Below are 16,117 nucleotides of genomic sequence, written 5' to 3'. Positions count from 1 at the left end.
AACAGCATCACTGGTTGATGTCCAGTATTGCGGAGACAATGTTTGCAAACATTCAAACTTGTCATACTGGATGGTCACAAGTGTTTGATGAACGTATATCTCACAGCCTCCGCTATCGATGGTGTACTTGTGAGTCAGGCTACCGCGTGTTTAAATGTTGGACATCAGGGACCCATTCCAATCAGGTGCTCTGCATAGGGTTACAAGTCGATGAGCGACTCGTGCCCTTGTACCTTTACATGACGTCTGCCTGCTCTGTATGTAAGTTCACAGTTAACGAGAGATCAGGATGTACGTACTTGCTGACATCGCCGCCCTGCTTCTCGACGAAGGAGTAGATCTGAGGCGTGCCCAGTGGACCCCAGGCACAGACGGTGATGTCCAGCGCCCGGCAGAAGGCCCTGAGCTCGCGCTGCTGGAAGTAGGCGTGCATCTCCACCTGCAGGTTGGTCGACTTGATGCGCGCCGATTGCCACACCCGCTTGATCTGGCGCGCGTTGAAGTTGGACAGCCCTATGGAGCGCGCCCGTCCAGCGTCCACCTGAGCCTCCATCCCCTGCACAGAGCAAGCCCACAAGTAGTTCGATCACACTCTTACACTAACAACACTGCTGCACACTGCTGAGACGTTAAGAATGGACTGGAATTTGGTCCACACAGAGAGGAAATCTATAGTATTAAATCATTACAAGCTCACCTGAACTACACAGTGCTTGCCACAGCAACAGACAAACGCGGTTGCCTGAAAGGAACTTCTTGTAGGTGAGCCGTGGTATAAACTGCTGTTTTGAAGAGCGCGCCGCAGCGTGTAGTGTGAAGCAGTCGCCCTGCATCTGCCCGTTAGGCCGCCAGTCTGCTCGAGTTTGCTCAGGCAATGGTCACTGGCGGTTGGATCGATCGGTTGGTCGGTAGCGCACTGAGACACGAGACGACTTGTCCGTCTTGAGCGTCGGCGCGTGTGAGGTCGCCACGTGAGTCCAGTAGGCCGCGCCGTATAGCGAGGGGTAGTGGCGTCGCGGTCGAAACGAGAGCAACAGGAGTCAACCCACGACATCGGTCTGGCTGGTGCGAGTTGCGACACCGTGACACGGGAGATCGGCGCGCCTTCCTGCGTCCGTTGAAGCGGCTGGCAGCGGACGGTTCGGGGGAGCGATTTGGGGGTGCAGCGCCAGGTCTTCTCGAGAAATCGCAGTTTATTAGAAGTTAAGTGATTGGTGATATGTTGTTTGATTTACTCTTGTTAAATTCTACTTGTTTTCTTGCTGAGGTCACCAGCCGTTTGGCTTTGGGGTCATCAGTCTGGCCTGTGCGAGTTGCGACGCCGTGACACGGGCACCTTCCTGCGTCCGTTGAAGCGGCTGGCAGCGGACGGTTCGAGAGAGCGATCTGGGGGTGCTGCGCCAGGTCTTCTCGAGAAATCGCAGTTTATTAGAAGTTAAGTGATTGGTGATATATTGTTTGATTTACCCTTGTTAAATTCTACTTGTTTTCTTGCTGAGGTCACCAGCCGTTTTGCTCTGGGGTCGTCCCACCATTCTTCTCCGTTTGCCCACCCGCGGGAAGGTGATTGTTTATAAATTGGGTGGTCCGTTATTCCCTTGTGGAGTAGGGGCGGGTTAGAGCAACCTACGGTTCGGGTTGTTCGGTAATCTCCCTATCAATCTACCGTACGTTAGTAGCTGCCTCTGTCATGTTTGTCGGATTTGGTGTCTTAGCGAATTTAGTGCGTGGAGTGTAACGGCCTAATACCTGAAATATGTTTTGATCTTTGGAAACTTTGACATTATTAACTATGATCTTGAGAGGCAGTATCTGTGTACTGTAGAGCATCTTAACTATTGCTAGGCCAACCTTGTAGAATTTTATATAAGATTGCATTTTATGGGCTTTTATTTAAATGATCATTTTACTATATAAAGTTACCACCCTTTCACCGTAAGACTTTTCTTAGAAGTTAAAGTCAAGTTGCACCTTCAGTGGAAAATTTAATATTTTAATTTTTCGTGTTTTGTACCATTTCTATCCCTCCTACGGGGGAGCATAGTTTGTGTGCTAGTGTAAATTGTTGAAACTTTTAGTTTAAAGTAATCTGGTGTGTTGCAGATTTGCACCAGTGTAGTCTTTGAGAGGCTGTTATGAGCGGTCGTAACTATGGCTGTGTCAAAAGGGAGCGGCAAGGTTCTCTGCCCGAAAACTCATACAGTCGAAACTTCTTTCTTTCTGCCTCTGAATAAATTGTAACTTTGATATTTAGAGGATGCTTTTTGATTATAATTTTAAATCTGTTTCTTTTAAAAAATGCTTTTAGGCATTAATAAAGTGAATAAAATTCCTATTTGTTAAAAAGAATTTGGTTATGATTTCATCAATTACTCCCTGGCAACTACTTCCATGCTTACATAGTGTGATTAAATGTGTTAATGTTCTTGATGAATCGCTAGTAAATAAAATAAATTCTTAAGAATATTCTTGAAAATAAATCACGGCTCAGTAGGTAAAACAATAACATCATTATTCTTCACTTTGCCCTTCAACCTCTATATACTTGGTCCATTTTTTGACAAGTATCCTAATTCCGTCCTTCAAGAAGCTCTGTGCCCTTGTCCACATCCACTCCTGCGCCGCCTCAACAGTATTATTCTCCAGCAAAAGCTTGGATTCATTCTCGTCCTTCTCCGTCAGACTAAAAAGGTGAACATCACTTGGAGCTGCCATTGGACTGTACAGTGGGTGCTCCAGCAGCTCGAAATTAAAATTTAGAGTACAGCAGATTGCTTTACCAGCAAAGGAATTACTCGCATTAAATAACTGGCAAGTAACTGTCATCTGTCAAACCAATATTAATAGTTTTCTTTTACAGTTTGTTGGTGTCTACGTCACATTATCCTATGCATCAAAGTGCCGTACCCACTGTGCGGGAAATGAAGATTTATTTATATAAATCGCGAATCCCGACACGGGAGCTCAGAAACAGCATACTAAAATCAGAAGCTTTGTATCAGCAATAGCGACAACTACATAAAGATGCTGGAATATCGTCTTAACTTTATACGTGAAAAGAAAGAAGGGGGCAAGAGTTCGCGAATGGAATCAGTCATCAGTTACTTGAGAAAGACAACGTCTAATTGTGTACGGGCATGACGCAGCCTTTAACAGACGACCGTGAAACGAATATGAAATTTTACAATTACGTTTTACTGTACTTAAAATATAAACTTTACACACAGATGTATATGGAAATAAAATGAAAGAGAAATCTATTAGTAGTTCAATATTGATAATCATTTGTGATGTACTACGCAAAAGCTTTGAAGGTCATTTTTCTATGCTTTTCTATAATAAGTGAAAAATCGTGGCCTCTAGCGAAAACGTTTCCACTACAAAATTTAACTACGTTAAATTTCCTACAAAAAAAGGTCGTATTCATTTTTCTGCAGCATTAATAGTTTGCGTGTAAAGAGCTGGAGAAGAGAACATGAAAATCTCACGCGACGCTCGTGGGCTGTAGCTCAGGTGGTTTTGTGTACCCGTCTGTGGCTGTTTCCCAACTCGATGTGTCTTGTACAGAATTGTTCGTCTCGACTTCCTCTACTCAACTATTCGACTTACTCTACACAACTAGGCTACGTTGTAAGTTATAATCGTTTACACCCTGTGTACAGTTGTCTCTGAGTTCCAAGGCGAAGTAGAGACTTTATGGAAGAAAAAATAGTTTTAAAAGAGAATGCGGCTTTCTCGTCATATTTGCCTCACACGTAGGTTTTTAGGTTGTATCTTTAAAGTTAATGCAACAATAATAATAATTAAGTTGACAGCCGTGAAGCAAAATCACACATTTCGGGGCTCCTTCTACGAGCTCATCACTCACATTTTCAGTTAGAGATTTCACAATAGTCCACAGTTACTGTCACCGTTCATTGCTTCATCATTAGTGTGAATCACCTGCAGGCCTTTCATATTCAAAAATACTGTGATTGCCTGCTTTCCTGCACATTTTTGGGCTTTATTTTCTGTAGACGATGTTCCCACTACATGCTCTGCCAGTTTCTCTGTGGTTCGTGCTAATGGAGCCCACCTCGTCAACATTTACACTTCCAAATGCTCGTGTTTGCGTTTATCAGCTGAAGTGGTACACAACGAGAAAAAACCTGCTGATAGCTTAAGAGTTTGGTGGCTAATGTGAAACCAGTGCACAGTTTTGTCAATTTTGGCATGACGAGCATCACGAATTATTCTCTCAGCTGTGTCTACGTTGCTGTCCAATCTCCAAGTGGATTGCCTACTCCAACACTCTTTTCAACATGTCGATTCTCATCGTTTTTTAAAGCAGTTTAACTACCGGAAAATCTTTCGGTCACAGTGACACCGATCTAGCCTTTTGAGAGTGCAGAAAATTCACTATACGCATGTTGGCCAACACAGCCCTCAGATTCCAGTCAAGTAGAACATCGTTTATTATATAGGGCGTCCGAAAAGTCTTTCCCTGATTACATAAATTGATAACTCAGGCTAGAAGTAAGATACAAATTTTAAACTGGTATCTAATTGTTTACAAACTATCAAAGTTTTTTTCACACATCAGTAAACTTCCACATGAGCACCCTTGGCAGCACGTAGCACATCTAGGCGATATTCAATATCCGTCCACACATTAGCCAACATCACTGGAGGGATCGATTCAACGACTGTGGTTATCCGTTGCCGCAACGTTTCAAGATCTGGTACACGTGTTCGATGGACCTCGTCCTTGAAATAACCCTATAAAAAGAAATCTAATGGGGTTATGTCAGGATAGCGTGGAGGCCAAACCGTTGGCCCATCACGACCAATCCATCGCCCAGGAAAGGTTATATCGAGATAGGCACGGACGTCCAAACCCCAATGAGGCGGTGCACCGTCTTGCTGAAACAAGACATCAGGGTGATACTGAAGCAGCTGAGGAACAGCATACAGTTGCAACATGTCCAGATACACCGCAGATGTGATGGTAGCCTCAGCGAAGAAGAATGGCCAAATAATTCGATCGTGCAATAGCGCGCACCAAACATTCACCTTTGGACTGCCTCTGGTGCACTCCATGACCTCGCCAGGGGGTTGTGAACCCCCAAGGGCGCACATTATGGCGATTCACTACTCCACTGACAAAAAAGGTCGCTTCGTTGGAAAAGGCAATTCGTCTGAGATAACCATCATCGTCCTCAATACGTGATAGCATTTCGACCGCAAAGTCATATCGACGTGTACTGTCATTGGGCAACAAGGCCTGAACGATTTGCACTTTGTATGCACGAAACAATAAACGTTTGTGTAAAATGTCATGGAGAGAGCTTTTTGGCATCTATAATTCACGTGAGGCCCTGCACACCGATTTCTAAGGACTTCGCAGAAAAGACTGCCTTACAGCTTCCATCCTGTCTGCTGAGGTTCTTGGTCGACCAGACCTCGGAAGGTCAGCAACCGATCCTATGTTCTTGAACCTCTCATACCAGGTTTTAATGCTCTTGACATCAGGTGGATTCCTCCCAAATGTTGTCTGGAAGTGTCTCTGCACTGTGGTTGGTTATCGTGTCTCGTGGTACCACAGGACACACTGTGCCTTCTCCTAATTGGTTAACATGGCTTCTTGAGCACTACACCTCATCCACTACTTACGTACTGCGAACCTAAAACAGAAAAAAAACTTTGGTAGTTGTAAACAATTCGACACAAATTTCATATTTGTATCTTACTTATAGCCTGAGTCATCAATTTATGTAATCAGGGAAAGACTTTTCGAACACCCTGTATATCATTATGGAAACGATGACACTACAAATGAAGTATTAGCTCTGGCACAGATACGACCACTAACTGCAGTGGACGCCATTGAATCATTCATATCTTTGCAATTCAGTACCCAGTTGTTTTAAAATCGGAAAGGGAATATATCTATGGAAAATTTACTGACCCACAGACGTACAACAAACACTATTGCTCGAGTATTCGTTTTCGTTCTCAGCACACATGGTTAGCCAATGGGTTTGTTTTCTGATACCTTAGCAAGAAAAGACTCCCGTTTTCTCATTCGGCCATTTTTTGACGGGATTCTGGATCTTATAGTCGACAGAAAACCTTTATCCACATATAGACGCCTTCAGAGAGGTGCAAAGATGGAACTGAAGGACCGAATGAGGCCTGCGAGCAGGGTGGTTGATGATATCACAACTGAATAAATGCAAGAGGTGTTTTGCGGCTAATGCTGCGTGGAGACGTGCATTGTCATGCAACAACCGCCATTCGCTTCGTTCATATTCCACTCCTTGTTCTCTATATTGCCCTTGGAGGTTTCATAGCACTGCACAGAATTAACTGTTTTCCTTACGGCCAATACTAAATGAGAAGACTCCATTTAGGATCTCAAAGATAGAGGCCATGAGTTTTTGGGCCGAAACGACTGTTCTGAATTTTTCACTGTTGTTGTGGAGAGATGTCGCCACTGTACTGATTGTTTTTCAGTGTCCGGTTGCAGCAGCCACCCACGTTTTGTTACAGTCATAGCAGAATCAATTAGTGGTTCATCTTGCAGTTGAAAGTGTTCAAGAAATTCAGATGAAGATGCTGTTCCTTTGACTTTGTGTTTGTGAGTTCTTTTGATACCCACCTCGCAAACAGTTATTGGAAACCAAACGTTTCAATAATAATTCCATGAGATGAAATCTGGATAGATCTGGAAACATTGTTTTCACCTAGTCCAATCGATGGTCCCCGAAGATCACTTCTTCAGCCTTGTTCACGGTCTCATCGGTCATGTTTGAATGAAACCCTCTCTTACGTTCATCATGAAGATTCGTTCCACCAGGTTTAAACTCACGATGCCACTTTAACGCATTAGTACGACTCGTCACCCACTCCCACTGATTTCGTTCAAAATGTGAAAGGGCGTGTTTCCATTGGAAGAAGAAACCCAGTTTCGAGGGAGAAACCGAGTAATACTCTTCACCTCACAACTGACTGGAGTCAGAGAAGAGACACTCATTTCAGCAAGACACTCAGCTGACTAAGAAGGCGGTTAGGGGCGCCATGTCACTGACTGTGCGGCCCCTCCCGCAGGAGGTTCGAGTCCTCCCTCGGGCATGGGTGTGTGTGTTGTTCGTAGTACAGGTTAGTTTAAGTTGGTTTAAGTAGTGTGTAAGACTAAGGACCAATGACCTCTGCAGTTCGGTCCCTTAAGAACTCACACACATTTGAACATTTGAACTAAGAAGAACGTGTGTGCTTGTAGAATGCACAGCTTATCCTTGAACTCAATGCTGCTAACTTTGTCGCAAAAAAAAAAAAAAAAAAAAAAAAACTGGTTTTGAGCGTCAGAGATTCAGTGCTCTTGCTTTCTGTGCGTGACTAAGTCTTTCTTTCGCTTTCTTTCTTTCGCTCACGCCATAGTCCCGCAGCGATCGCAGCGTCGGCCTGGTTACAACGGATTTGGCAGCGTTAGTGTCAGGGGTGGCCGGATGCCCTTCCTGCCGCTACCCCGTACCCCCCAGGACGGAATCAGTGTACCTCAACTGTCTGCGTCTAGTGTACATCGTGGAATAGTGCGGACGTGTTTCAAATGTCTGCGACGCGTGCAACTGGGGCGGAACGTGGGGACCAGCCCGGTACTCACCTAGCGGGATGTGGAAAACCGCCGAAAAACCACATCCAGGCTGGCCGGCACACCGGCCATCGTCGTTAATCCACCGGGCGGATTCGATCTGGGGCCGGCGTGTGCGTGACTACGTATGGCGCCCTTATTTGCAACAAGCACAATACCTTCCATATACTGATGTGGTCTGTGGTCATGTCTAGCAGCACCTGCCCATCTTTGTCCTTGGGGTAGCCTCCATCGTCTACGTCCTGGAAGCCGATGGGGTTATGCACCAGGTACAGGTCCACGTAGTCCACCTGGAGGTTGGTCAGGGACTTCTTGAGGTACTTCTCCACCCCAGAATGCCGCATACCGATCAATGGCAGCTGAAAAAAAAGATTACCAGCTCAGTATCCCCGATAAACAAGAGCAGTTACAAAGGGATTATCTTCTACACTGGAGCACCAAAGGAACTGGTATAGGAATGTGTTTTCAAATACAGTGATATGTAAACAGGCAGGAGACGGCGCTATGGTCGGCAACAAGTGTCTGCAGCAGTTCTCAGATCGGTCACTGCTGCTACAATGGCAGGTTATCAACATTTAAATGAGTTTGAACGTGGTGCTATAGTCGGTGACCGAGCGATGGCGCACAGCATCTCCGAGGCGGTGATGAAGTGGAGATTTCCCCGTACGATCATTTCACGAGTGTAACATGAATATCAGGGATCCGGTAAAACTTCAAATCTCCGACATCGCTGCGGCCGGAAAAAGATACTGCAAGAACAGGACGGACGACGACTGAAGAGAATCGCTCGACGTGGCAGAAGTAATGACATTGGACTGTTGATGACTGGAAACGTGTTACCGAGTCGGACGAGTCTTGTTTCGAATTGTATCGAGCAGACGGACGTGTACGGGTATGGAGACAAACTCATAAATCCATGGACATTGCTTCTCAGTGGGGGACTGTTCAAGCTGGTGGAGGCTCGGTGTCGGGCGTATGCAGTTGGAGTGATATGAGACCCTGCTACTTCTAGATGCGACTCTGACAGGTGACACTCTGACAGGTGATCGCCTGCATCCATTCATGTCCATTGTTCATTCCGACGAAGTTGGGCAATTCCTGCAGGGCAATGTGGCACCCACACGTCCAGAATTGCTACAGAGTGCCTCCAGAAACACTCTTCTCAGTTTAAACACTTCCGCTGCCCACCAAACTCCCCAACACGAACATTATTGTGCATATTTGGGATGCCTTCAACCTGCTGTTCAGAAGAGATCTACAAGCCGGATTTACGTATAGCCCTGCAGAATTCGTGGATCTAGTTCCCTCCAGCACTACCTAAGACATTAGTCGAATCGATGCCCCGTCGTGTAGTTATACTTCTGCGTGATTGTGGTGGCCCTTCACGATATTAGGCAGGTGTACCAGTTTCTCTGACTATACGGCATGGTACGAAACAGTATGAAAACCTTGTAAGGATGTTACTGGGTAGGTTGACTGCGAAATGATTCTTAAGAAAAGATTTCGATACATTGAGCTGTTTCTTTTCAGCTCTGTCCAAGCTAACACTTACTGACCCACACTTTTGTCAGGATAACATTTCCTTTATGCTCTCTGTACGCTGGCATGCGCTGAGGGGACAAAAGTCATGGGGTACATCCTCATAGCGTGTCGGACCTTTTTTTGCCCGGCGTGGTGCAGGAACTCGACGTGGCATGGGCTCAAAAAGTCCTTGGAAGTCCCTTGCACAAATTCTGAGGCACGCACGCTACCTCTGTAACTGTCCATAGATGCGAAATTGCGGCCGGTGCAGGATTTTTTTGCGCGAACTGAGATCAACATTGTCCCTGAGCCGTGGTAAAAATTGCTGTTTTGAAGGGCGCGCCGCAGCGCGTAGTGTGAAGCAGTCGCCCTCCGTTCCTGGCGGTGGCGCCGCTGTGGCAATCGCAGCTTTGGTGTCTCCCTCTGGTGGGAAAGGGGAAAGGTTGCCTGTTCACGTGCATTTAAGTGGCGCTGTCAGCTCGCCAGTCGGTCAGTCTGGGGTCAGTCTGGGGCAGTTTGGGTGAGTCTCTCGTCCCCAGCTTGCTAGTCTCCCTCTCGTCCGCATTTGTGAGACAGTTAGTGTCTGTCTGTCGTCCGGAGTGCTAGTATGTCTTTAGTTCGGATCAACCTTTAAGGCCGGCAAAATGAGAGTCTTTCCACTCCTCCAGTAAGAGAACTCTGCGGGTGGTCGCCCGGCCGGGGATTAGTTCCTGCATCTGAGTCTGCGCGTTAGGCCGCCAGTCTGCTCGAGTTTGCTCAGGCGATGGTCAAGACGGTTGGATCGATCGGTTGGTCGGTCGCGCACTGAGACACAAGATGAGTGGTCCGTCTTGAGCGTCGGCGCGTGTGAGATCTCCACGTGAGTCCAGTGGGCCGCGCCGTATAGCGAGAGGTAGTGGTTTCGCGGTCGGCACGAGAGCAACAGGAGTCAACCCATGACATCGGTGTGGCCGGTGCGAGCTGCGACGCCGTGAGACGGGAGATCGGCGCGCCTTCCTGCGTCCGTTGAAGCGGCTGGCAGCTGACGGTTCGGGAGAGCGATTTGGGGGTGCTGCGCCAGGTCTTCTCCAGAAATCGCAGTTTATTAAAAGTTAAGTGATTGGTGATGTTTCATTTAGTTGTTAGATTCTACTTGTTTTCTTGGTGTTTTGGGATCGTCTCACCATTCTTCTCCGTTAGTCCACCTGTGGGAAGGTGGTCCGTTTTTCCCTTGTGGAGTAGGGGTGGGTTAGAGCAACCTGCGGTTCGGGTTGTTCGGTAATCTCCCTATCAATCTACCGTACGTTAGTAGCTGCCTCTGTCATGTTTGTCGGATTTGGTGTGTTAACGAATTTATTGCTTGGAGTGTAACGACCTAATTCCTGAAATATGTTTTAATCTTACCTATCATCTTGAGAGGCGGTATCTGTGTACTGTAGATCATGTTAACTTGTTTGGCCAACCTTGTATAATTTTATGTAAGATTGCATTTCATGGGCTTTTATTTAAATTGTCATTTTAGTATATAAAGTTGCCATCCTTTCACCGTAAGGCTTGCCTAGAAGTTAAAATCAAGTTGCACCTTCGGTGGCAAAGTTAATATTTTAATTTTTGTGTTTTGTACCATTTCCATCCCTCCTACGGGTGCTTGTGTGAATTGTTAAAACTCTTAGTTTAAAGTAATCTGGTGTGTTGCAGATTTGCACCAATGTAGTCTTTGAGAGGTTGTTGTGAGCGGTAGTAACTACGGTCGTGTTAAAAGGGAGCGGCAAGGTACTCAGCCCGAAACCCCATACAGACAAAAATTTGTTTCTTTCTGCCTCTGAATAAATTGTAACTTGATATTTGCAAGGTGCTTTCTGATTATAATTTTAAATCTGTTCACCATTAAAGTGAATAAATTATCATTTGTTAAAAAGGAATTTGCTTATGATTTCATCAGTTACTCCCTGGCAACTACTTCCATTCTTACATAGTGTGATTAAATGTGTTAACGTTCTTTATGAATCGCTAGTAAATATGATAAATTCTTAAGAACATTCTTTGAAAATAAATCACGGTTCAGTCCCATAAATGTTCGATGAGGGGCCAAATTATTCACTCAAACTGTATAGAGTGTTCAAACCAATCGCGAACAATTGTGACTGGGTGACACGGCGTATTATCATCCATAAAAATTCCATCGTAGCTGCAAGTCGTCTCCAAGAAGCCGAACACAACCATTTCCAGTCAACGATCGCTTCAGTTGGATCAGAGGATGCAGTCAGTTCCAATGTAAATAAAACCCAGACCATTGTGGTGTCGTCGCCAGCTTGCTCAGTGCCTTATTGACAACTTGGCTCCAGGGCTTTGTGGGGTCTGCGCCAGACTCTAACCCCACCATCAGGTCTCACCAACTGAAATCGAGACTCGTCTGACCAGAGCACGATTTTCCAGCCTTCTAGGGTCCAACCGATATGGTGAGGAGCACAGGAGATACGCTGCAAGCGATTTCGTTCTGTTAGCATAGACATTCGCACTGGTCGTCTACTGCCATAGCCCTTTAACGCCTGATTTCGCCCGGTTGTCGTAACGGATACGTTCGTCAAGCGCCCCACATCCATTTCCGAGGTCATTTCACGCAGTGCTCTTTGTCTGTTAACACTGGCAAGTCCACGCAGACGCCGCTGCTCTCGGTCGTTAAGCGAATGCGTCGGCCACTACGTTGTCAGTGGTGAGGGGTAATGCCTGAAACTTGGCAATCTCGGCACACTCCTGACACTGTCGATTTCGGAATATTGAATTTCCTATCCACTTACGAAATGGGATGTCTTACGCGTTTAGCTCCAATTACAATTCCGCTTTCAAAGTCTGTTAAATCCTGTCGAGTGGCTACAATCACGTCGGAGACCTTTTCACATGAACCACCTGAGTACAGATGACAATACCGCCAACAGTGGGCCCTTTTATAACTTCTGTATGCGATATTGCCTCCTTGTCGAAATGTGCATATCTATATCCGATGACTTTTGTCACCTCAGGATGACTTTCAAATTTTATTTTTATTAACATTGGAATACTACATGTCGATCATGTTACGTCAGTGCTATTTCTGTAGATCACTGCAATAGTTCTGACATTTACTTCTATATTATATTTCTGCTTTCAAAAAATTATAAGAAAAGCGCAATATTGTTGAAGGGTAGAAACATGGACAGCTTCGAGTCCTTGTTTTAAGTGAAGAGGACAACTAATAAATTTTTGTACTGTTTTGAACTTCGCAAGGATTTGACGTATTAACGTAAGAGAACACGGTGAACGGCGAGATCCTTATAACAGTTTCCACAACGAAACTTTGTCTCAAAACCTGGCAGAAGATCCAAAGTAATTCTGGTCGTATGTAAAGTATGTTAGCGGCAAGAAACATAGATGCCTTCTCTGCGCGATACTATCAGTGCTGCCAAAGCAGAGTTACTGAACGCAGCCTTTCGAAATGCCTTCACAAAAGAAGACAAAGTAAATATTTTCGCATGCTGAGAAGAAAGTTGGTGATTCGAATTTCGTCGCAAAGAAAAACACCTTTCTTTTAATGATGTCCAGCCCAAATCCTGTATCATTTCAGTGACACTCTCTCCCATATTTCGTGATAATACAAAACGTGCTGCCCTTCTTTGAAGTATTTCGATGTACTCCGTCAGTCCTGTCTGGTAAGGATCCCACACCGCGCAGAAGTATTCTAAAAGAGGACCGACAAGCGTACTGCAGGCAGGCTCCTTAGTCGATCTGTTACATTTTCTAAGTGCCCTGCCAATAGAACGCAGTCTTTGGTTAGCCTTCCCCATAATATTTGCTATGTGTTCCTTCCAATTTAAGTTGTTCGTAATTGTAACTCCTAGGTATTTAGTTGATTTACAGCCTTTAGATTTGACTGATTTACCGTGTAACCGAAGTTTAACGAGTTCCTTATAGCACTCATGTGGATGACCTCAAACTTTTCGTCATTTAGGGTCAACTGCCAAATTTTCGCACCATACAGGTATTATCTCTAAATCGTTTTGCAGTTTGTTTTGATCTTCTGGTAGGTTTATTACGCGAAAAACGACAGCCTCATCTGCAAACAACCTAAGACGGCTGCTCATATTGTCTCCCAAACTGTTTATAAGGGTGTATCATAATTAATGGCGAAGCGCATACAGTTGAAACCACACGATACTAGAAGCAAAGAAGGCTCAGTAAACATAGGGTCGAAAGTGCATACCTTAAGATCTACGAGCAATTTTTCATCTTCGATACAGTGAAGCAAATCTCTTCTAATGAGAGCTCTTTGCTTTCTATATTTTGGGGAATGGTAGTGTGGACCAAAACAAGAAAAAGACATCGAGTAAACATGTGCTCTACAATGCATATCTTAACAGCTATGAGCACGTGCTCATCTTCGCTACTTGGAAACGCAACTCTTCTAATGAACAATGTCTCATAACTTTTAAGGTGTGCATTTTAGAGCAAATGTTTACTCGACGTTTTTTCTTGTTTTGGTCCGTACTACTACTTCCCAAAATGTGGAAAGCAAAGAGCTTTCATTAGAAGAGATTTGCTTCACAGTATCGAAGATGAAAAATTGCTCGTAGATCTTTAGGTATGCATTTACGACCGTATGTTTACTGAGCCTTTTTTGCTTCTAGTATCGTGTGCTTTCAACTGTATGCGCTTCCCCATTAATTATGATACACCCTGTATAGATAAGGAACAGCAAAGAGCCTATAACACTACCTTGGGGAACGCCAGAAATCACTTCTGTTTTACTCGATAACTTTCCGTAAATTACTACGAACTGTAACCTCTCCGACAGGAAGTCACAAATCCAGCCACATAACTAGACGATATCCTATCAACACGCAATTTCACTACGAGCCGCTTGAGTGGTACAGTGTAAAAATCCTTCCGGAAATCCAGAAATACGGAATCGATCTGAAATCCCCTGTCAATAACACTCAACACTTCATCCGAATAAAGAACGATGTTTTATAAACCAATGTTGACTGTGTGTCAATAGACCGTTTTCTTCGAAGTAATGTTCGAACACAATCTATGTTTCAGAAACCTGCTGCATATCGACGTTAATGATACGGGCCTGTAAGTAAGTGGATTACTCCTACTACCTTTCTTGAATACCGGTGTGATCTGTGCAACTATCCAGTCTTTGGGTACGAATCTTTCATCGAGCGAACGGTTGTATATGATTGTTAAGTATGGAGCTAATGCATCAGCATACTCCAAAAGGAACCTAATAGGTATACAGTCTGGACCAGAATACTTACTTTTATTAAGTGATTTAAGTTGCTTCACTACTTCGAGGATATTTACTTCTACATTACTCATGTTGGCAGCTGTTCTTGATTCAGATTCTGGAATATTTACTTCGTCTTCTTTTTTGAAGGCATTTCGGAAGGCTGTGTTTAGTAACTCTGCTTTGGCAGCACTGTCTTCGATAGTATCTCCATTGCTATCGCCCAGAGAAGGCACCGATGTTTCTTGCCGCTAACATACTTCACATACGACCAGAATACTTTGGCTTTTCTGCCAGGTTTCGGGACAAAGTTTCGTTACGGAAATTGTTATAAACATCTCGCACTGAAGTCCGCGCTAAATTTCGAGCTTCTGTAAAAGATCGCCAATCTTGGGTATTTTGCGTCTGTTTAAATTTGGCATGTTTGTTTCGCTGTTTCTGCAACAGTGTTCTGACCCGTTTTGTGTACCAAGGAGGATCAGCTCCATCTTTTGTTAATTTATGTGGAATAAATCTCTCAATTGCTGCTATTACTATGTCTTTGATTTCAAGCCACATCTGGTGTACACTTATATTATTAATTTAAAATGAGTGGAGATTGTCTCTCAGGAAGGCGGCAGGTGAATTTTTATCTGCTGTTTTGAATAGGTATAGTTTTCGTTTATTTTTTGAGAATTTGGGGGTTCAATCTCGCTACGACAACCCTGTGTTCACTAATCCCTGTATCCGTTTTGATGTTCGTTATTAACTCAGGATTATTTGTTGCTATGATGTCAACTGTGTTTACTATTCGCGTGGGCTCATGAACTAACTGCTCGAAATAATTTTCAGAGAATGCGTTTGGCTCAATTTCGGATGATGTTTCTTGCGTACCCCCGGAATTAAACATGTACACTCCTGGAAATTGAAATAAGAACACCGTGAATTCATTGTCCCAGGAAGGGGAAACTTTATTGACACATTCCTGGGGTCAGATACATCACATGATCACACTGACAGAACCACAGGCACATAGACACAGGCAACACAGCATGCACAATGTCGGCACTAGTACAGTGTATATCCACCTTTCGCAGCAATGCAGGCTGCTATTCTCCCATGGAGACGATCGTAGAGATGCTGGATGTAGTCCTGTGGAACGGCTTGCCATGCCATTTCCACCTGGCGCCTCAGTTGGACCAGCGTTCGTGCTGGACGTGCAGACCGCGTGAGACGACGCTTCATCCAGTCCCAAACATGCTCAATGGGGGACAGATCCGGAGATCTTGCTGGCCAGGGTAGTTGACGTACACCTTCTAGAGCACGTTGGGTGGCACGGGATACATGCGGACGTGCATTGTCCTGTTGGAACAGCAAGTTTCCTTGCCGGTCTAGGAATGGTAGAACGATGGGTTCGATGACGGTTTGGATGTACTGTGCACTATTCAGTGTCCCCTCGACGATCACCAGTGGTGTACGGCCAGTGTAGGAGATCGCTCCCCACACCATTATGCCGGGTGTTGGCCCTGTGTGCCTCGGTCGTATGCAGTCCTGATTGTGGCGCTCACCTGCACGGCGCCAAACACGCATACGACCATCATTGGCACCAAGGCAGAAGCGACTCTCATCGCTGAAGACGACACGTCTCCATTCGTCCCTCCATTCACGCCTGTCGCGACACCACTGGAGGCGGGCTGCACGATGTTGGGGCGTGAGCGGAAGACGGCCTAACGGTGTGCGGG

General features: G+C 45.1%; 1 protein-coding gene across 1 annotated transcript in view; it reads right to left on the bottom strand.

The window, feature by feature from the left end:
• LOC126425004 (1,5-anhydro-D-fructose reductase-like) overlaps window positions 1–16,117 on the bottom strand; it is a 51,549-nt gene that overhangs the window by 22,060 nt on the left and 13,372 nt on the right. The window contains exons 3-4 of the mRNA XM_050087903.1: window positions 7,789–7,989; window positions 300–556 (exon numbers count right to left, since the gene is read on the bottom strand). Coding sequence (XP_049943860.1) covers window positions 300–556; window positions 7,789–7,989 — 458 coding nt within the window. The remainder of the gene's footprint in view (window positions 1–299; window positions 557–7,788; window positions 7,990–16,117) is intronic.

This window comes from Schistocerca serialis, chromosome 10, assembly GCF_023864345.2.
Source record: "Schistocerca serialis cubense isolate TAMUIC-IGC-003099 chromosome 10, iqSchSeri2.2, whole genome shotgun sequence".
NCBI lineage: Eukaryota > Metazoa > Arthropoda > Insecta > Orthoptera > Acrididae > Schistocerca > Schistocerca serialis.
This window is presented reverse-complemented; position numbering and strand designations above follow the sequence as displayed.